The sequence below is a fragment of the Anopheles maculipalpis genome, chromosome 3RL (assembly GCF_943734695.1).
Source record: "Anopheles maculipalpis chromosome 3RL, idAnoMacuDA_375_x, whole genome shotgun sequence".
Lineage (NCBI taxonomy): Eukaryota > Metazoa > Arthropoda > Insecta > Diptera > Culicidae > Anopheles > Anopheles maculipalpis.
In genome coordinates, this window is record NC_064872.1 from 5,896,629 (window position 1) to 5,918,511 (window position 21,883).

The window sequence follows — 21,883 nt, forward strand, 5'->3', positions numbered from 1 at the left end:
AACTGCATTGGAGATGTAAAATGGTGTCCATTTTATCTTCCTATGCGAGCACTAGATTTAGAATTATGCTTACCGGATTTACATACAAATTATACCTATTCTGCCCATGAGCATGCAGTAAAAAGAGTATATTAGTTGCATTGTAGTCATCTCCAGCAAACGGCAAGCATATGCAGCAAACACAGCCAGGATGGTGTGATCACGTCATTAGAACGACACCGAACGATCTGATCCTTTCATTCGTTTCTAGCAATGCAGTCACTTGTGATCCATTTTCGGAGCGATTTGTAAATGAACTGGAAAATTCCGTTACCGTAAACAAACCAACTGACAGATGGTTTACAAATTTCGCTACAAACGCTAGAGCTGGAATGTTTTATTTGCAAATTAAAGTGCACTTATGTTTGATAGTTGTCCACAAAATTTAAGCAGCTTCACAGACTAAGTTTTTATACTAACGGTCCACAAATTACGCAAATTACAGTTACAAAACGAAAGTTTTCAAATATGAAATTATCCATCGGACGAACCACCGTGCAACTGTCGCCGCTGTCACATTGACAGTTTATTTACAAACAAACAGTTGTTCGCAGCGCCCGCGACCCCGACAAACAAACGTAGGGAAATTAATAAAATCAATTTTATAGAAGAAAATGTGCTGAAAACACTGCGTGGTCGATTCTGTCTCAAATAACAGCCCGTTGAAGATCAATAGTGTTTAAGATCGGCTTTGTTTGTGGTGAGCTGCACAAAGTAAAAGCCCTTCAACCGTATAGTGCCGGTGTGAATTCGACCTACATAACATTGGATAAAAGGGGGGAGGAAATAAATCCGTCCATAACTCTCGTTTTTTGGGTGCTTTATATCATAACAAAACGCTTGTGCTTTAAGTATGATGGTTAAAAAATCAATGCAATACATACTCATTCTTCTACTGATACTCCACGTGGCCTTCGGTACACTTTCACCGTCCGATAAGAACAAAAATAAGAAAGTAAAGGAACTGAAAGTAAAAACCGGTCCACAACCGACCAACGTTTACGATAGAGGGCTGGTACAGGGAGAACCATCAGCAAAGGATATTATCGTGGAAAATGGTGCATACTTCCAGGACACCGCGTTAAAGCTGTTCGAGGGCAAAGTGCTTGGATTTGTGACACCGGTATGAAGGGGTAGACGAGGGGTATGTCTCCTCTTATCTAGAATGTTACTCATTCACCAGCTCGGATGCTCTTTTTTATTTGCAGTGGAACAATCATGGGTACGACGTGGCAAAAATTTGGGGACCCAAGTTTGATTACGTGTCACCGGTTTGGCTACAAATTTTACGGAAAGGTCCCAAAAAGTATGAGGTAGCCGGTGTGCACGATATCGACGATGGGTGGGTAAAGGATGTGAGAAAAGCGGGCTCTTCAATCAGCAATCGAGGTAAGATTTTTCGGTCCATTTTTGTTGCAAAAGCTTTATTAATGTCCCCTTTCGTTTTAGTTGTGCCACGCGTTCTGTTCGATAAATTCACCGATCGGGACTTTTCCCAGCTACTCACCTATCCCGAAGAGCGTACCATCGTCGCTAAACTGCTGCTAGCGACGGCCCGAAAGCACAAATTCGATGGTTTGGTGCTCGAAGTCTGGTCACAGCTAGCTGCCCGTGTTGAGGATAATTACCTGATCGGACTGGTAGAGGAAATCTGCACCACGCTGACCACCGGTTCGTTCGATTGCATTCTTGTGATACCGCCAGCCCGGAAGGAAACGTACGATCTGTTCTCGCGGAAGCATTTTGAAGCACTCGTACCATCAGTAACGGCATTCTCGCTGATGACGTACGATTACTCTAGTGTTCAGCGACCGGGAGCGAATGCACCACTGTACTGGGTACGGAATGCTGTTCAGCACATCTGCCCGGACGGTACAGATGGTGTGAGGGAAAAGCGAGCAAAAATTCTCGTTGGACTGAACATGTACGGGAGCGACTTTACGCCGAACGGTGGACAACCGATCGTGGCTCACGAGTATTTGACTTTGCTGAAGCATCTGAAGGGTCATCTGACGTACGATGAACATGATGTGGAGAACTTCTTCGAAGTGAAGTAGGATGCGTTATAAGATTTTTTTTTTTGTAAAGTATGTTAACTGATGACTATATTCCCCTGTTTTCAGAACCTCCAATGGACGCCATATGGTATTCTATCCAACACTCTTCTCCATTGACGAACGGCTCAAGCTGGCCCGTGAGCTTGGTACGGGCATTTCTATCTGGGAACTAGGACAAGGGTTGGACTATTTTTATGATCTTTTCTAGAAGCAATAGACACGCAGTCGTACTACCCTTTACCAATGCTTCATCAGCTAGCAATTTTCGGATAATTGGAAAATGTTCGATAACACCACTCAGCAAGATAGTAATAGTTGAACGAAATAAATTTCCGCTATTATTCTTCTTATCACCTAGTAGCGTACGGCCTAAAGTAAAGGTTTTACTTGTTCTGTTTTCTTCTTTACTCGATCAAAACTAAAACGAAACTAAGATGCAATAATACCGAAACAGTTTGCTTCTTGTAAATCGCGCCTTACTAAAATAGATGACGGATTCGCATGAGAGTGAGAGGAAACGGATGGTTAAAATGATGCTGAACGCTGATAAATGTGTCTATCCAGCCGTTGCTTTGCCCCGTCCACGGAAGCCCATCATCGTTTCCGGACCCTTCATGACGCGGTACATCAGCTCCCAGCACATCTTGGCCGGCAGTAGACATTTAAGCGGTAGAAACATACGCACGTGGTCTGGTAGCGTGCAGTTAACTTCGTTCTTGAGTATCGAACGTACCATACTGTCCGCGACGTGTTTCGGTTCGAGCATGGGCAGCAGGCGTGGTTTGCAACCCGCAAACATGCCCGTGTTGATATAGTACGGACACACCAGCGTCATGTGAATGTTGTCGTAACCGTGTGTCTAGAAAGAAGAAAAATGATTTTTTGCATTAGAATCGTTTTTGAGAGAGGATTTCCAATGTTTTACCTTAAGCTCTGTGAAGAGTGCCTCGTGGAATCCAACGCAAGCAAACTTGGTCGCACTGTAATCGGTACATCCGTAAGTACCGAGCAATCCTGCTACCGAACCGACCGTAACGATGTGGCCACTGTTTGCGTTCATCATTTCTGGCAGGAATGCGCGTGAAGTCTACAAAAAAAGTCATTCGTATTAGTAAACACCCTTAGTATTTTCATCTAACCTCAACAACTTACCCAGTAGTGTGACAGGATGTTGACAGCGTACGTGCTTTCGATTGCCTTATCGGTTAGATCCCACAGCGTACGGCACGCCACGATACCGGCATTATTGATCAGCACCTCCACATTGCCGACCTCTTGCTTCACCTTCTTGGCCGCTTCGTATACCCGTTCGCGCTCGGAGATGTCAACCAGATAGGCACGGCAACGATAGCCTTCCGCTTCCAGTGCGTCTACCGTACCCTGGAGTGCTGTTTAGAGGTGAGAAAGATCCGGTTGAACAATTTAATATCATTCCAAGGTAGAAGCGGGAAAAATGGAAGATCAAGTAGAAACACGATGTTTAACGCCGTGTAATAAATTGACGATGATTCCGGGCGGCTGTAATCAATCAGACGGTGGTTTAGTGTGTCCTGTGTTGTTTTGTACTGCGCAGAACAACAGGTACGAACATGACAAATTATATCGCCGGCATTAGCTAAGTTGACTTTTCGTCTGCGTTTGGAAACAGATATTCATCATAAGAATGATAATGAGCTTCGGGATTTATGTCTTCGCAACACCTGAGGATTACTACAGCAGATGTATTCCCAGGCAGACCACGTTATTGATCTATTGAAGGCTCTTCTGCCATTTGCTCCAACAAATGCTCGCGTATGGTGATAGTGATAAGGATTTTAGCGGGACAAACAGAAGAAGGCAGTACTTCTCCATGACAGGAAGCTCAAGCTAACGAGAGACGGACAACATTACCTGTTTGGCGTTTCTTTAAATGGTTTAAGGATGATCTTTACTATGGATAGCAGCGAAAATCACTCCCAAGCCTGGGCGGGAACCTCCCGATCAGGAACCTGATCCTGATTGCGATCCCTTCGCCCTATGTCTACGAGGTCTCGTGCCTATCGGTAGAATAGGCGCCTTTCAGGGAGGCCTTTCAGACGATGAGATCTTTTGGTAGACAAGGTCCTTGGCGGCTGCATGCACCGTCCGTTCTTGGGAAAACAAAAATACTGTAACGATCATATGTCCCATGGAATATCAACCCCCACCAGGAATGACGGTGGCGCTCAATTCCCACGCACCACCTGTTGTTAATCGACTTCAAGGCGGTCTACGATACTGCACATCAGACAGAACCACTGCACGGATTGCTAGAGAAACTGGTACTACTGCGACTAGGAGCCCCAGCCAGAAGAGATCAGAGACTATTGAAACGACGATTTCCGAAGGACACCAATACGTATGAAACGATAAATTATTTATTTAACTCATTTACTGTCGGTTACTTTAGGCTAACAGTTATTACTCCGACGGGCTTTTCCTCTGGCTGATCAACACAGATCAACTATGGCCATTCGCTTCGTTTGCTCCGATCGTACGCCGTGGAAATTGAGACTGCCGTCCGTCTAATGGAGCATTGTTGGCTGTAATTATTTGCCTCACGTCATAACCAATATCCATTAAAGTGTGACTTGATCTCTTCATCTTGCCTTGCCGGTCTATGTTTGGCCATTTTGACCTGGGCCATGTGCGCGGTCTATGCAAATTTTATGCGTCCCCTTTCGAGACACAAGATAAACAAACCGTTCAACCTGTGGCACGTTGTTTACCTGAGTTTAACGGGCTGAAGAGGCGATCAAGAGAGAGAAAGAGAGAGAGAGAGAGAGCGTGTGTGTGAGGTCTAGACTTTAAGCATCCTGCCTTCCGTAACCGATGGCCTGTTTGGTAAATGCGATAGCAATGATGCCCGTCTGATTCAGCCTGTCTCAACTGCATCCGGGCGGGCATCGTGATTTTCGTAACCGGGCAGAACTGTTTTCGGTTCCCTTGATTCGTTCACCGATGGTGGTGGTCCAGCAGGGCCTTTGTTTCGGGTGGTTTTATTTTAACGATCCATTTTAATCGCCGTGTGGTTGTTGCCAAATCGGATGTCGTTTCGTCGTGATGAAATAGTATTGAGGAGTATTTCTGTTGTTTGTTTCACGTTATTTAACAGGAAAAAAGATTCAAAAACAATTGCGTAGTTGTTGGAGTATCCAACAACATCGGTTGTCAAAATGAATTGATTCTCTTTTCAAATGTTAGTTTTCTAACGATTGTTTTCATTCCCAACACCCGAAATGATCATTGGCTGATTGGCGTTTATATTATCATTTTCTTTTTTATACCAATTTCCAACCATTTGTGTCACTTCTATAACGAATGGCTAGAAATTGCAGTGAAACGATCGTTAAAATCATATTAAACATTCGTCATAATTCCCTGGTTCGTTGGGCAGGTGTGAAATAGAATATTGATGGCTGCCATCCTAAACACGGTCACTACAGCGAGTGTGCAACAAACAAAAACAAAAAAAGAAAAAACTCAGAGCCAACTTTTGTTGATCCTGTAGTAAAAGAGTTGTATCGCTGAACCATGATCATTCAACCACCAGGGTTTTGTTTGTTTATCTGTTTATTCTCCCAAATAGAAATCGACCAGTGGAAGAAATTGAGCTTTGCAGCTGCATAAAGGCTGCTTGAGAAGAGATGAAAGTAGCTTCGATCATATCCGTAAAGATCTCGATCAACTTCGTGCAGGTCAACACTCAAATGCTGCTTAATAGCTAATTTAAAGTTCCAAAACCTTTAATGGTGCTGATCTACTTCAAATGGCCATCTTTACCAGGTTTGAATTGACTATTTTAGGATCTCTTCCATATTCAAGCACAAGCGAATATTTAAAACACGATAAGCAAAGTTAAGTCATAAAACAGGTGTGTGGGCTCATTTTTGCAGATCTTCAAGGACACACAGATAACACTCAGAGAGATAAACAAAACTAACACAGTAGGTGTCTCACCGGAGCTTGCAAAACTGCTACACGTGGCTTCGAAATGGTGTCGGTTGTCTCGGATCTATGCTATTGATCCTATGTCTAGTCTCAGGGTCTCCAAAAAACCTTCGGGACCAAGAAAAATCTACTATTTAAAATCGACAAACTAGACTATGAATGTTTGGGGCTTTATTCACACTGTCACAAAACGGCACACGATCTGATTAGCATACGTTCGTCGATCAGATTATCCTTCTGTCTGACCACATACATACACACACACACACTCAGCCAGCAGCAGTCTTCCGTTTCCGCACAAGGTATACACGGTTTTGTTTTGCTTAACCCCTTATAGAAAGTGTTTGCAAAGAAAGTAAATGCTGGAGAGTTGCGTGTGCTACAAAACGGTGTTTTCGTGTGAACCATCGAGAGCTAGAGTTGGCGTCCACCATCGCCTATAATGCTTCAACCAGACCACAGATGGAGAAGTTGCGTAAAGAAAGACACACACGATCATCTGATTGAAAGTTTGGCAGAGGACACTTGGGACACGGTCGACAAACACTGCTTGGCAATGCGTCTCGACCGGTGACATTTTAATTCGATTCCAGTTTTTGGTGACATTAGCGCGATTGTTTGTGAGGATTAAAAGCAAGGGATGCATTCGGTTGGTTGCTAATTTACTAGAAGAATAGTACACAAGGAAGTGTCTAGTTTTCGACTATTCGCTAAAAACGAATCCGGTGAAGGTTTCTCACAAGATCGTCTATCATACCCATAATAAAAATCGTTTGCAGCTTGACGAAACAATAGACTTATTAGTCACCCGACTGTGCGTGCCATTATCTTAAGCGCTTCGTTCCGTTGCAGATTATGCTGTTCGGATGTTCCGTCTGGCACCTTCACGCATGCCATCACATTTGTCACCTGCCATATGAGCCGTTGGTCGCTTTAATGGCTGGTGCGACGATTAACATTAATCAAACTAACCTCCCAGAAACCCCATATGCTTCCGTCTTGCTGCAATCGATCAAAACCCACCCAGCATGTTTTTATGCTCGATCGCAACGACTTACCATCCTTGTTGATGTCCCAGATGACTACACGGGCTCGCAGGCGCGCAAAGTTCAGTGCCAGCTGCCGTCCGACACCTCCACCGCCGCCCGTAATCAACACCACCTGTCCAGAGACATCCTGCAAAGTGGGGTAGAAGATAGCGATGAATGAGAAAGTGTTGGGCGGAAATCAATCAACGATGAAGACGGCAAAAGACACGACCCTGTTGAGGCTTGGGTTTTAAAGTGTGTGTATGGACAAAAAAAAAGGGTGTGGTGGTGAATCTCTTTTGCGGCGAAACTGTTGCCGCTGTACAGAGCAAACCGTTCTGCTTATGGGGTGAGTTTGAGTAAACGAGCTTAAAACGGCTAACAAATAGTGACATGTGTCAACATGGCACACTTGGGCAAAAGGGCGATGGTTAGGAATGATTAGATAAGGTGATGGGCGCTGCGTGTGTGACCTTTTGGAGCAATGAAGGAAAGGCGATGAAGAATGGGTATCATTAGTAGAACTCATCAATTTTATGACTTAAATACAGATGGCATCATCGATGATTAAGTTACCAGTCTGGTACATTTCTAACGACATTTTTGACAAATAATTGTTATTGAAGGATTTAGCAGTATTATGCAAAATAGTTGATTCAAATGATTAGCCAAGACATTAACTCTAGTGTAGCGTTTATCACGCTTGCCATCTAATAATGACTTGACCTAGACTTGCCAATACCACGTAGTATAGCCTGGGATGGGACCTGCGTCTCGAGTTTCGGACGTGATTCGATACCTAGTCTTGTCGGGTGAAGATCGGCAAACACTTCTGGGTCCGAGTATCAAAAAGATCATCCGCAGAAAAGCAAACTCAATATCCGTTTCAAAGGAATAAATTCGGATGCTAAATTTTCCAACAAGTAAAAGATTAAGTTAAAGTCAGTAGAAGGCCAAAGGAATCTTAACTTTAATATGAAATTATAGCTGAAATGGGCAAAAGGTGCACAATGGACAACAAAGCGCTTGAGACTCGAAAGGAATTTCTTGAAGACGATATATACCCGAGGATTATGTCGTCGACTAAGTGGACAGAATAGAACAGAACAGACCAAGAGAGATCATATCTTCAGCCGCAAGGCCAATGTTGAGAGCATTATTGCGTTGCAACAACACAGGAGTGGTTGTGAACAACTTTATGCCTCGCTATACAACGAACGATTCATTCAAGTCAAACTGATTTTGTGATGAAAGAAAAAGGGATGAATTGATTTCCTGTGAAAGCTTATCGAATTGATCGAATTGAATGATTGCGTTTGATTGATTAGTGTACTGATTGGGGCTCTAATCCATCGATCGTACCTACTCTGTGCCAACGTTCTCTTTAAGTGCCACAAGTCAAACCTTCCTTTTAAAACTGATTGAATTATTCTCTGTACGTGCTACTACCTCCCAAAGACGTAGGTTAAAGCCTTGTTCCGACATGAAGCACTTTTATGACTCTTTCATGAAAGAAAAAAGGCCAACAGTCCATACCGTACCGGGGTGTACCTTACTGCATCTTAATAGCCTGTCAAACAAAACCCTTTCAGTCCAGAGACATGACAAAACACTTCTTCGGTATTCGCTGCTTGGTACCGCGCTTGGTTCAACATTGACACGTTGCGACAGGGCGTCAGAAGGACAAAGCACCGAATGGGTGAAATAGTTTGAGTTTGTTTGCGAATTTTTCTACCTAGCCATACATACACCATCCCTCAATCTGCATCCGTCAGGGGATGACGTGATGCGTTTGAGTTGAAGGCTTGTGTCGGGGTTTTTTTTAATTGTTTTGTATGGTGCAGTTTAAGTGCACTTGCTCGAGTTGATTTGCCTTAAGAAGAGGACATGTTAGTCAAAAATGTGACGCGTCAACCATTCGCCCAAACGCAACCAATACGTAAGAGCAATAGTTAATTCGATTTTAATGAGTATTACAAAAAAACAAAAAGCCCAACAAATCGACCGGGTGTTCATCGGGGTGTCACCTAACGTCACGCGTAATGGCCCGTTCATTCGTGTGACGGTGGAGAAAGCGTACACTGCTTAAGCACGACGATCAAGCGTGAAAGAGATCATTCCGCATTCGGTGGAGATTTGTAAGGAAGGTTCGTCGCTTAAAATCACTCATCCACTCGTTGAAGTCTTTCGTTCATTTGCGTACATTTTCGGTGGATTTTGAACTCGACTCGCTTTAAGCAAATGTAGGCCATCGGTGGCGTTGATCTGCTCGGTAAAAGTACTTTCACCTTTGAGAATAATTGACATTTTCGGTGGGTAAATAACGAAAACAAAAAATACCACCAGCACAAGTACAACCGGTTGTACACTGTTCATAAACGGTGTGCTTTGCCCCGTTGCCTGCCCGTTTGTTGTGGTCATTTCGGGTAGCAAGGGGGATGGTGATGAGGAAAAGGAATTCGCCTGCAATTGCTAGCAAACCCTAGGGCGCTAAAGCAATTGTCTGCTTGGTTTCCAGGGTGATCGTTGTGGTCCTCAAGGTGATCTCCTGTAAAAAAATTGCTCGAACTGTGTGTGTAAGTCTTTGTACGTTTCTTTCTGAAGGGATTTTTAACACACTCTCACACACCTCTTTCTGTTCCGTATCATGACTTCCAGGCGTTTTATGTAAGACATGGAAACGTGGTTGTAATCGACCAACTGCTTAATGCTGCCAAACTTTTACCGTTTCTTTTTGTAATGGAGCTTTTTCGTATAAAAGGAAAAAAAGGCAGTTTTCCTCTGACTGTTTCAACTTTTTTTCTGTGTTTTGCATAAATTCTTAAGTAACCTTTTCGTTAAGTAACACCACACCTAACCACAGGGCAACCAGCATAAATAAAAATGTCGTCCGCTCCAATTCCCAGCCATGGCGCCTTAATTACCTTCCCCGACTGAGTGATCAGTTGTCACTCGAATCGCGCCCAGCATCCTCGATCTAATCACGAGCGTAAATCAATGATCACTTAATAATTGCACACCGTTTAGTGTCTCACACACACGCGACCCGGCAAGTGTCACATAAGGCGATATCTTTTTCTTCTCGTTGAAAGTAAATCTCGAACGAGGCGTGATTCATTTCTCTTTCGCCCAGACACAAATACATGATCGACCTGTCAATTTGGTCACAACTGGTGACGCGATTATAACAAAGCTCTCAGTAGTTCAATGTCCCTTCTCGCACGGCCGCCCAAAAGGTCAGTGAACTATTTTGAGGGTTTTATTTTATGCAACAATGACATTGTTGTTAATTAAATCGTTCGAGCGGAACGATGAAGTAATGCAGCACAAAGCAGCGCCTTGCCCACCAAAATGTTGCAGTTTGGGTGTTTTTAATTTATTTGAAAATAATTAAAACTATTCCGCTTTCACTGCTAGCAAACGCTTTTGGGCCGTATTTCACAACATGTCATAACACACGTACAGAGAGTGCCATTTTGTCTTAGAGAAAATGTTATTTTAAAATACGTTTTTCTTCAAAACCGAAATCACTCGGAGACTCGTTATAACATAGTTAATTATCATTAAGTTAACTCCTTTATGAAGGATGAGAGAAATGTTTTTTTTTTTTCACCTCTTAAATCATCGTTTTTCTTCTATCCTGCTGGAACTGCTTCACAGAGCTCTAGCTCGTCCCATTTGATGGGATGGGTTTGGTCCACATGTGCCACAGGTTCGCTAATTTCTTTCCCCCTCATGTTAGCCCATTTCCTTTGCTCGTGGCCGGCAGACTGGCCCGGCAGAGGCAACAACATGACCCAATTTGCTCTCGGCAAGTTCGAAAAAGAAACGTCAACACACCGTTTTCAAATATCTTTCTTGCTGTGCGAAGCAGAAAATACGAAGGTAGATGAACTGTTCGGTTCGTTACGATTAGCACCTTTCATCCGGTTTCCTTTAACATTGATTAGTACGTGAAGTGGTTAGCAGTTTTAGAATAACCGACGGATTTTCCCCCTGATTTGTTTAGCTTTTTTATAGCAAAAGAATAGTGCATCCAGACGGAATGCATCATGTGGTGAAATAGTTAAAAGCATTGTAAGTAGGGGAAACTGCATAAATTATGCCATGCCATTTAGCTGCTTAAGAAAACAGCATCAAACCTCCAAAACACATCAACCTAAGATGCTAAGCTGCTAAAGGAAAAGATGAGTCGCTTTTTTTTTCTTTCTTTTGAATGAATGAACGAATGAACGGTTAATTCTCGAAAAAGGAAGAGATGGAAGACAAAAGATGGTAATCGAAAAACAGTGGGGACCGACCGACCGTTTGTAATGCTTGTGGATGACTTTACGAAGCAGCAGCAGCTGGCAAAGATTTACATTATTCATGCAGAACCGGTCCACAACTGATCGGTCTCTCCGGCACAATCGATAACGGGAAAAACAACAAACTGTCATCAGAAATGAAAGAGAAACAGTTTGCAGACAATCTGAAGGTTGGTCTGGTGTACGGTAGGCCGAAAACATCTCTGGTATGGTTCCGAGGCGTGCGCTAATAAAGAACGCCGACGAATAGCGATCACTGAATGCTGGAGAAGTTTTCGTTTTCGCTTTCTACTGACCCATATTTGTGTTCTACTGTTCATTAAGATAAAATCCCCTCGTTCATTTTCAAGGACAATCTTTGACATTTGATGATATTTGCTGCGAGATGTGAGTAAGCATGATCAGCAAGAAAAGCCTCCTAATTAATCGATTATTTCAACCGAAACCGTTCCACCGACTATTGCAAGATCGTTGTTGCATCGAATTGCATTTTGTTTTGTGGCGAATTCGCGGCTGGAGAAAGCCATCCATCCAGTGGCAGAGCGGTGCATTTTCGATCACGTGGTCAATCTATTTTATACACTTACAGTGATGAACGAAACGTTAAAGGTAGGTGAATATACGGTTTTTGAATTAAAATTTTAAATGCTTAGAAAAGGGTTTAGAAAAACTATCTGAGAAAGCGTCAAAAATCACCTAAAATACCGGCGTAGCCTCTGGTAAAATAATTCAAGTAATTCGTCGAAGATCAGTTCCATTATCTCATTTTAAATTTCAGTTTACTTTAAATCAATATTTCTGGTTTACGTGAGTGTTGTTTTTGTTAGTTGTTTTCGATTTGAGGTCCCTTTTTGAGAATCTGGAGAATTTTGATTTTTTTTATAGTTCCACATCGCTTTAAACAGTTCCGAATTTTCCGTAACCAGCGGACTTCACATTTTTTTGTTTTGTTTTAATTTGTTGATCATAAAGTTGTGTCCATTACTGTATGCAGTGATCACTGTACAAAAAATTGTACTTATAGAGCTTGTTAGATGATTTCACAAGAAGAGCTATCTTTTAGGTAACAACAGTACATGAAATCACAATTGAAGCACATTATTTCACACAGCGAATAGAACAGCAATTAGAAGGTATTAATTTAGCCTGTGTCATCATACCTCAAATTTGTTATTGTTATTGCAGCTAGTTGTAAACAGATACTGGATAATGCCTGATTTCTGATTAAAATGCTAAAATCAACTGATCAACAAAAAACAAACAAAAAAACTCATATTTTATAACTAAAATAAACTGACCATTAAAGTCATCAAAACTTCACAGTAAATCGATAGAATGTGCTATGAATATAGAAGACAAACGCAATTGCTACCCAACCCCAACAATCAGCAGTTATGAATGCAAATCTAAAACATTAAAAGCATCATTCGAGGAATAAATTAACGTGTCTGAACTGCTGGAGAGGGTGCAGAAATAATAGTACTGACGTGAGGTGTTTCACAACAATTATTCATCAAGGTTTAAAAAATTAACGACAAGTGTGAAAAGTATTTATAAAGTCTAGAGAAATACAAAAAGAAGTACAAAAAAGATGTTATTTTTTGTGGAAAACGTTTAATGAACCCTAACGCTAACTTGACACACTTGAGACGGCACAACACAAGTGCCTCATTATGATCTTATGTTCAGTGTGATGCGTTAAAGCAACCCTTAATTGCACGTGGGCACACAAGTACAATGTTGTTTTCCGTTGTTGATGTATTCACATACGCCACGTTCTTGAGCACGATCCACACAGGAACGCGATCGTACGCTCGTTCCCCTTCGTACAACAAGGTCAGTAATGTCTAGTAATGAGTGATTGATGATGTTACTGATGCCCATTACCACCTCGATCACCCCACCCGCTAACGAACACACACATACACACACGCAGCCGGAATTTAAGCCATCCCAAACGGCAGCCTACCTTTAGCTTCCGAAATCGGTACGGCGTCAGCGTAAGGGCGATCGTTTCGAGGGTGTAGTAGATGGACTTCACGAAGAAGATCAGCAGATCGAACAGCAGCGAAAGAAAGTGATCGAGCGGATTCTCGTACAGCATGTCACGCATTCGTAGCACCATCATGGATTCGATCGACTGTGCTTTCGTTGATTAAAACTTTTACTGAATTTGACCCTTTTTTACCCCGTAAAGATACACAATTAAATGATTCCCTTGTTTTTTGCTACACTTCACTTCACTTCACTTCACTTCACTTTATGTTTTTGGGCATACAAGTGAGTTGCTTTCTTCACTCCACTATACACTCTCTTCACTGCACTTTGAAAAGCTCGTATTTTCCGTTGCTTTTATGTAAGGAAATGATCATGTAAAACAAAATGCCAGCTTCTATCTTGCTGCTTACACCTTCAACCCAAACGCAAACAACCACTCGGTGTTGTTTCCCGGTTCTTAAAGCTCGGAATCGGGTCAACCTACCGTTCGCTAGAAAGCAACCAACTCTGCTGGTACACTCTGCACTCCGTGAAGCTTTCTTTTTCTTCTCTCTTGACCGATCTTTCCCCTGTTCCAAAAGACGTTGCCTCGCCGTGGTCCGTTAACCGATCCGAACGATCCCAAGTACCGAACGCGAATGCGGTTAACGTGACTGGCCGGAGCACAGTTTCAGCTAGGACGGCAAGCTCGTGTGCGTAGCTCACTATCTTTCGCTCTCACCCAGCTCACCGACCGAGTCGCGCTCATCTTCGCGATTGTTTTTGGGGGGAACGCGTATTTTCACCCTTAAAGCTACGGTGAGATGAGATGAAACCATGCGTGAGAAGATTTTTTGATTTTCTTTGATGAAGAAATGAAACAGAAACACTACAACGATAGTTATCTAGGGTGATGTGCGTGGTTTGATGCGTTTTGTTTTTTCGAGAAAAGTCACTAAAACATACAAGTGAGCGTTGCTGTGGGAGATGCAGGCATACTATGATGGCAGATGATCGGGTTTTAATTCGTATCGGTGGATTTTTGGGGCTTTTAAAAGGAACTCAGAAAGGAAAACTTTGGCTTCTTATTGAATATTCTATAATCCTTAAGCTATGATGGATTCTATTAACGAACGAAAATTATAACAGAGACTACATCAGAGAGTAAAGTTCAGTAAAGTTTGTAAACAATTATCTTCCTCTTCTTCTATCTAATCTCTTGTTTTTGAATTACTAGAATACATCTTCTTCTTGATTTAACAACTTGCAAACATAGCTATCTACTGGCTTACCAGACTTGCTGATATCACGTAGTTGGTTTGTCAGTCCTCACTATCAGGGAACAGACCGGATGCGATTTGAAACCTATAGCGTGTTGGTCCCACCCACTGAAGGACTTGTGCCCATACCGTCTCTCAGATCACCTGACTCAGAAACATGCTGGACATTAAATTTTGCCCAAATTCCTGAATGGAAGGCTATGTTTCATAATCTTGTATGATGATCAATCCATTAGGCTTATGTACATAAATCTGGCTCAAATCTGGATCTAGGATCTGGCAGATTGTTTTCTAATGGACTCTATTGTTCATTGCTCCGCAACCGATAGTAATATTTTGCTGAGTATTTAACGATCGTTAACGTTGAAATCTTTTTCTGGGTTCCTAAGGAAAGCGTCTCCCGATACATTAGGAAAGATGGTACACAACAAGTGAAGCTCCGTAAAATTGCAGGAGACTTTACGAGACGTTTTAATAATTTTGCATGTGACCTCTTGATTGCTTCATCTGAAAGTCTTAGGATGGGTACAAAAATTGACACTCTAAACTATTTTTTTTAATTTTTTTGTGCCAAAAAATTGTATCCGAATAGGTTGACCGCGGGTGTCCAGCACAGGTAAAAACAACAATAGGTCCGTTGTCTTGTTTTAGTCGTCTCAACAATATCGACAGCGACAATAAGTACGGCTTACCATACTCAAGGTCACTTGACAATATTTCTCTATAAAATACTACAATGAAACCCTAACAAAATAGTAAAAAAATGTATGCACAAACTACAAACAGGCTCATTATACCAGCGGCACAGCGGCGACCCTGTTTGTAATCCAGCGGCTCTCATCTCTTTATAGCTTTTACACCATAGACGGTAGCCACCGACACCACTTGCGGAAGCTGTGGATGCTCCAAGAGCAGCTACACTCTCATTCCTAATTCAACGTGCGTTCCATTCCCAACAGTCTACCCACCGACTCACGGAACATTACGCAAGATGCGCGACGTCCCCATGAAGAAAACATCTTCGCCCGTGCACCTTGTATTGCATGCTGGAATCTGGCTTATCCCGAAACTCGCCCAAATGTGGACTGGTTTTTATGGAGTTGATCGATCTAGGGGTCTCTTTTCTTCTGTTCCGCTTTACCGCAGTCTATGCTAATGAAGACGACAGCACTGTTGAAAGCTTGCATTATGACCGGTCCATCGATCGGAAGGTTGTAATGTTACAAATTTTCGAATCGTATCGTATGCTTTGGGTTTAGTTTATTTTGCCCCTTAACAGTTGATAACTAATGATGCGCTTTTTTGACAAATATTTACCAGTCAAAACTTTACCCCACTGTTTGAGGCTGCAGAACCGATATTGCAGGCACGTTGTCGTCCATCACTTCGTGCACGTGACAGTTTGTTTACGTTTCGTAATGTCTCATTGCGCCAAAGCCCACAAAAGGTTATGCAGCAGCTGAGGCGAGGCTTGTGCTCGACGCTGTGGGGCGCCATTGTGGTGTGAAAATCCTTCACATTTGGTTTCACCGCAAGATGACCGCATGATGACCAGTTCACGCAGGTCATGCTGTAAGTGAGGCGAAAGATACGAGCAACGAGGGATGAAAGATGACGGTGCCATTAAAGAATTAATTTATCAATGGTGGAAGTTTAGGTGCTGTTCGAGTAAAGCACACAAGAGTTTATTATTTATTACATGGTTTGAATGACTGTTAAACGTTTCATGTCTGTTTATCATTCTTCAGGTGTAATATTACTCAATCTTTCTCGGCGAAGATTGCTCTCCTCTAATTGCATACTTTCAGGCGTTGAAACAGAAAAGCACATTTTATTGCATACATTTAGGCGCACAATCCATTCAAAATCGTTTACTTTCGCTATACTTACCCAAATTTGAATCGAATAAAGATTTTTCTTAACATTTTATTTCGGAACATTTTTAACTCAACATAAAAATAAAATCAGTTAAAAAAAAAACGAAACCCAATAAAAACACACCCATTGTGCCTGGTACGCGTTTACGCAAAAGGTTAAACATAATTAAAAACAGATAAGTTTATATTTTTGTGGATCACTTTCGCTAGAGGCTAGGATAGGCATTCCGTAGGTAAGCCACAGCACACGTACGGCAGATTGGGAGAAAGAAGTAGTAACACTCTCCTACCTTGATCACTTTCACTGAAGTCGATAATTGGTAGTGTAAATATTGAACTGAAAATACCTTGCACATGGTACCTTGGTTGGCTTGCATTTAATTTGACCGTTACATTGCAACAACTGGGGTTTGTTTAGTGCTGCAGCTAACTTGGTAGGTGTTACCAAATGGGGAAACAAATAGATACTAAACGTATACACTTTCAAACACCTTCATGCTTTGCTAGGGCATTAATTATAGCACCAGTCAGCACGAAAGCATCATACGGCGCATACATCTATCCTACTAATTATGCTTAATATTTAGCCAGTTCTTATCATCTTCATCATAAGGTTTACAAGTTACATCTGAAAGATCTTTTAACGTTATTTTCTACCTTCAAGTATAAATAGTTAAGTTAAACACGTACACACGCATCTCCCACACATGCACAAAACAAACATGCAGCTCTCGGTTTACCCGTCCCTCCCCTCATCCTCGTCGCAGATCGTCCTACCTCTCTTTAGCCGTTTTTTTCCTCTTGCAGATTTCATCCAAAAGACCGACAGATACAAGACAAAACAAACAGTGAAACAGTTTACAGTAAACAGCTCTAGTTTAGGTTTTTTTTTGAATGCTCGTTTCAAATAAACATATCTTATTTATTCTTCTTCACTATGCTTGATGTGTATGGGTAATGAGTAGTAAGTGTTTGTTGCGATGTGTCGCTTCTCCATCATCGGTTCTGCTCGCCCATTTTAAGGGAACGTTTTGGACATTTAGTTTGCACATAAAGATAAATATGAATACACATCTCTTTACCCTCTTGTTCACTTTCGCGTCCCTTCTTTTCACCCGGGTGGGTTTGTTTTTAATTTAAACCTCATTCCCTAAACCCTCCCCAAGGAATCGTAGTCACCGCTCTACCTCACTAAACAGTGTGCGAATGTGTTTTGCGAATGATGTTTTCAAGTGTTAAAAGAGGGGTAGCAAATGTATGTATAACAGTAAATTCAATTCTAACTGTAGCAGTTCTAATGCTCCTGTTCTAGCTGCCAGCGCAGGTCACTCTTTTTACTCCGGGCCCCGGAAACAGTTGTTCCGTGGCCTTTCCACCCTCCCCCGATCTTCTAGGAAGAGAAGGAGAAGGATTTTTGTAGGATAATTTAATATTTTTTTCTGGCTTTACTTGCATCTGTGTTTAAAACTTCAAAATTTCACATTTACACAACGTTATTAGCAAACACGAAATAGCATTGTCTAGTTCGCCGTTGGTGCTTGTAACAGTTAGTTTGTGCATGTGCACAGGTGTACTGCGTATTGCATGCACGACAAACAAGTAACGCAGCGAAGAGTACCATGCAGCAGTAGCAGCAGCGAACCGCACTGCAAAGCGGCACTCATCGCTGCGTACCGCTGTATTGCAAGCACATCCAAGTAGGCGTACGCACACGGTACGGTATCGGTTGCTGCTCTAAACGTACAAGCCACAAAAGTAGTATTAGTAGTCGTTTAATTGGTTTTAATCGAGTGTGTGTGTTTGGGTGGGCGGCACATTAGAAGGTGTGGAGGGTGGGTGGGTGTTTGGGTGGTGAATTGAATCCGTATTGACGGATCTGTTATATTAACCGTGTCGTGTGTCGTTTGGGTATGAAAGGAGGCATACTATTCGACCTTTTTTGTATAAGTATATATTCTATGTATGTATGTATGTATATAATGCATGTATGTGTATATATATTTCCATTAGTGGGGCGATAGAGTGTTTCACACCAATCCCAATTTAAAAGACGTGCTTTTGTTTGCAAAGACGTACCACATGTGTACAGTCCCTAACCAGTCGGCTTCACTATTCATATGTGGTTTCCTTTTTTGTTTGTTTTGTGCTTTCGCTTCGCCGTTTGTTTGTTTATTTGCCCCGGTTAAATGTATATGTCTATATAATTTATGTGAAATAGCTCAAAAAGTATCATTTATATATAAGTATATGTATATAGTAATTCATTACAGAATTGTTTCATTTTTATTTTGGTTGTAAGAGTTTCCCGTTTTGCTTTATACTTTGTAATCTCGTTTATCCATTCGTCGTTGGCCATGTTGACTTCGCGGTGCAGTTTGTCCGGTTTCCATTTTGTTCCGTTCGATTCATTTAGTATTTTTCGTTACTACATTTGTGTTCCGGTGTATGTATGTGGTGCGTGTGATTGAGTGTATGTGTGTGTGTATATGTTTATTTGTGTAAGTAAACGTGTGTGTTGAACGGAAACGGAAAACACCATCCCCATTACAAAACACAGCTGAGCTGACAGAAACAGAACGACCGAAGAAACTCAACCCTTCACTATAAACACCAAAGTGTCAGAAAAAAATGCAACGATACTACTAAGAAACAGTGCAAGAGGTATTGGTTTTTTGGTTTTGTTTTTTTTAAGTAGAGTTGTATGTAAAACATAATCCGGTTTATTATACTTCTTTTTTTCTTACTTAGATAAGCGCGTCGTAGGTTCCACGTTGTGCTTCAACAGGTTAGGTTCAGAAATAAGTTCACGAAAACAAAGTGTATTCCTTGTTTTGTTTTGGTTGTGTAATTGTAGTTTGTTTGTTTGTTTTTTTGTTTGTTTGCTTTGTTTTACTCAGTCTCTGATTAATTCGTTTTTTTCTCTTCTTCTTTAAATCTCTCGTCTCGTCTGCTTTCTCTTCCCATGCACACACACGCACAAACACTCATTTCTTGCTTCTGCCCTTTTTTATTTATGATTCAAATTGTTCAAGTTTTTTTGTTCGCCTTTGCTCTTCCTTTTTTTTTGCTGTAAAGTGTAAACAAATCACCATTGCCATCTCGCTTCCAATTATTTTTTTTTTGTTTGTCGCTTTAAGTACAGTTTTGTTGATTAGTAGAATAAAGTTCCCTCGCTCAATTCTTGCCACATGGCGCCTTGGTTTTCTTTGTCGGGTTGAAGTTTTAAGTTGGCCCGTTTGATGGCGTTTTTTTTAAATGTAGTTTAATATACATGTATAAAGGTATGAGTGAAAGATGCTCCCTTGATAGTGCGAGCCACACAGCAATAGTCGTGTTGCTTATCAAACTTTTCTCCCCATCCGGTCGTCAGCAAAGGTTTGTTGTTTTGCTTGTGTTTTTTTGAAGCTTTTTTTTTTGTTTGGCGATTGTGGATTGGAAATTGAATGCCCCCAAAGAAAACGGCCGAAAAGGTGTACTGTGTATACTACGATCGAGATATGACATGTCATGTAGTACAACTTCGCACACAAACGAACCCACTCGAAACTGTCACCTACTGTCAAGCGGGCGCCATGTTGGTTTTTGTTGTTGTTAGATCGGTTTCCAAACGTATCCGACTGACCGCCCACACGGGAAAAGTTCGCCCGGACAGCCTCGAAACCCTCAACAGGCTGGAGTTGAGGGCTTCGAGCTGTCAAACCGGTTGGTGTTGGTTGTGGCGTAGTGTGGCTTCTTCAGTGCGGCACTTTTTGGCCGAGCTTTTGAGCTTTACACGGGTAAGGTAACACTTAACCTGGTGCGGCTACAGTACAATATTTGCTCATCTTACTGACGAGCGTATACGTGAAATACGCACACTCCCGATAGCTGCCACTCACTCGCTGTAAGATAGATTGTATATGTGTGTTTGTGAGTGTTTTTTTACGTGTTGCTGCGTTGGGTAGCGTTAGTAACATGCATACGTTGAATCACACATTAAATCACTAAATGGGTAAAAGTGGAATAAGCATAACGTTTCGTTACTTTCATAAAGTACACATTTTCATCGAACAATTACATCGCTTAGTTGGTTTTGGGTTTTAACACTAAAAATGCATCTTCTTTCTGCTCCTTCTCGTGTGTGTGTATGTGGTAAGGTTTTGCTGCTTTCTATATGTGTGTGAGTATATATACTAAATGGTTAACAGCTCAACACAACCACGCGCCTCTACTACTGCGATAGTTGCTTCCAACATCGAAGGATGCCATGACAGATTTGTCGAACAGTGTCAGGTAAGTTCCGTACTGCTGTAACAAAACTCTGTACCGCATTCTTCTAGCTAGTAAATCGCTCTGTGTAGCGACGCAACGCTCCTGCTGTGCAGTAGCGACCTGTGTGCCGACTGTTGCTACAATAAGGAATCAAAAAATATATATTTCCCTTCCCTTTTCTAACCTCCCAAGCACTGCCGACTCACACTTCGATTGTACTACTCGCTTCCAGATCTTTCCCAAAATACTCTGCTCGTTCGCGTTTGTTTTTGCGGTGTCTTGCTTTGCTTTGGATGTTGACGTTTACTTCTTTGGATGGTTTGCCTGTCTGTTTGTCTATCTGTCTGTCTTCCTACCAAGCACATCAAATGTGCCGTACACTATCCTAGGTTGTGATTTAGTTGTAAATTTACTCCTACCTAATAGCTGCACACGTGATCTCCTCTTGCTGATGATCTGCCATCTTGCAGTATTTGTGCTTTATGAATTCCGCATTTTATGATGTGACGCGGTTTTGAACCGCCATTTTGTACGCAACGACCTCCAACCCACTTTACTAGCTTTACTCTTCCATAAATAAAATATATACTTTTCAATTCACTAATTTTCTGCCCCATCTCGATATATAACCATAATCATCATTATCAGCTCCAGTGGTTTCTGTAGGTAGATGCTTAAAATAGTTACGTGGGGAACATTCTTGCTTTATCTTCCACATATTCTCTTTATCTCTTTTTTTTTAATATAATATAATGTATATATGTATGTATATATGTATATTTTTTATGTATAATAATGTATTTATGTATAGATATATGTATGACGTTTGTATCTCCATTTTGTATGCATTTGTAATTGGGGAGGGGGGAATTTGTTGGGTTGGGCTTTAGGAAATAGGTAATAGGTTAAGGATAAATATCCATCTGGTTCTACTACTCGCCTTCAACGTACGTCTCAACGCAGACACTAAGTCTGCCAAGATGTGCTAAGTGGAAAACAGAAATTTCAGCTTAGTGTATGCGTCATTACGTTTAGTGGTAGTAGGTATAGGAGGTACATAGGTGATTTGTTTTTTTTTTTCGTTTCTCTCGCTGAAGT

At 41.6% G+C, this 21,883-nt stretch overlaps 3 protein-coding genes across 4 annotated transcripts in view; 1 reads left to right on the forward strand and 2 right to left on the reverse strand.

The window, feature by feature from the left end:
• LOC126564508 (serine/threonine-protein kinase grp) overlaps positions 1-21,883 on the reverse strand; it is a 191,235-nt gene that overhangs the window by 28,686 nt on the left and 140,666 nt on the right. The window lies entirely within an intron of this gene.
• LOC126564751 (chitinase domain-containing protein 1) lies at positions 856-2,306 on the forward strand. Of its 2 annotated transcripts, XM_050221851.1 has the most exons (4): positions 856-1,162; positions 1,248-1,428; positions 1,489-2,092; positions 2,163-2,306. In XM_050221851.1, the coding sequence occupies exons 1-4, from the start codon at positions 893-895 to the stop codon at positions 2,302-2,304; spliced, it is 1,197 nt and encodes a 398-aa protein (XP_050077808.1). In that variant the 5' UTR covers positions 856-892; the 3' UTR covers positions 2,305-2,306. The 2 variants fall into 2 exon arrangements, with proteins under 2 accessions (XP_050077808.1, XP_050077806.1); XM_050221849.1 differs by having other exon boundaries at positions 1,248-2,092.
• LOC126565043 (short-chain dehydrogenase/reductase family 16C member 6) lies at positions 2,653-13,528 on the reverse strand. The gene is made up of 5 exons (XM_050222182.1): positions 13,370-13,528; positions 7,124-7,241; positions 3,249-3,484; positions 3,022-3,183; positions 2,653-2,955 (listed from the first exon to the last, which is right to left on the reverse strand). The coding sequence occupies exons 1-5, from the start codon at positions 13,526-13,528 to the stop codon at positions 2,653-2,655; spliced, it is 978 nt and encodes a 325-aa protein (XP_050078139.1).

What these genes read in the sequence shown, in the direction of transcription:
- LOC126564751 (XM_050221849.1), top strand. Translation starts at nt 893, where the DNA reads ATGATGGTTAAAAAATCAATGCAATACATACTCATTCTTCTACTGATA. An exon ending in TGCTTGGATTTGTGACACCG is followed by an intron (nt 1,163 to 1,247) that starts GTATGAAGGGGT and finishes TTTTATTTGCAG; the next exon opens with TGGAACAATCATGGGTACGA. An exon ending in GAGAACTTCTTCGAAGTGAA is followed by an intron (nt 2,093 to 2,162) that starts GTAGGATGCGTT and finishes CCCTGTTTTCAG; the next exon opens with AACCTCCAATGGACGCCATA.
- LOC126565043 (XM_050222182.1), bottom strand. Translation starts at nt 13,528, where the DNA reads ATGATGGTGCTACGAATGCGTGACATGCTGTACGAGAATCCGCTCGAT. An exon ending in ACCGATTTCGGAAGCTAAAG is followed by an intron (nt 7,242 to 13,369) that starts GTAGGCTGCCGT and finishes CCCACTTTGCAG; the next exon opens with GATGTCTCTGGACAGGTGGT. An exon ending in CTGGGACATCAACAAGGATG is followed by an intron (nt 3,485 to 7,123) that starts GTAAGTCGTTGC and finishes ACCTCTAAACAG; the next exon opens with CACTCCAGGGTACGGTAGAC.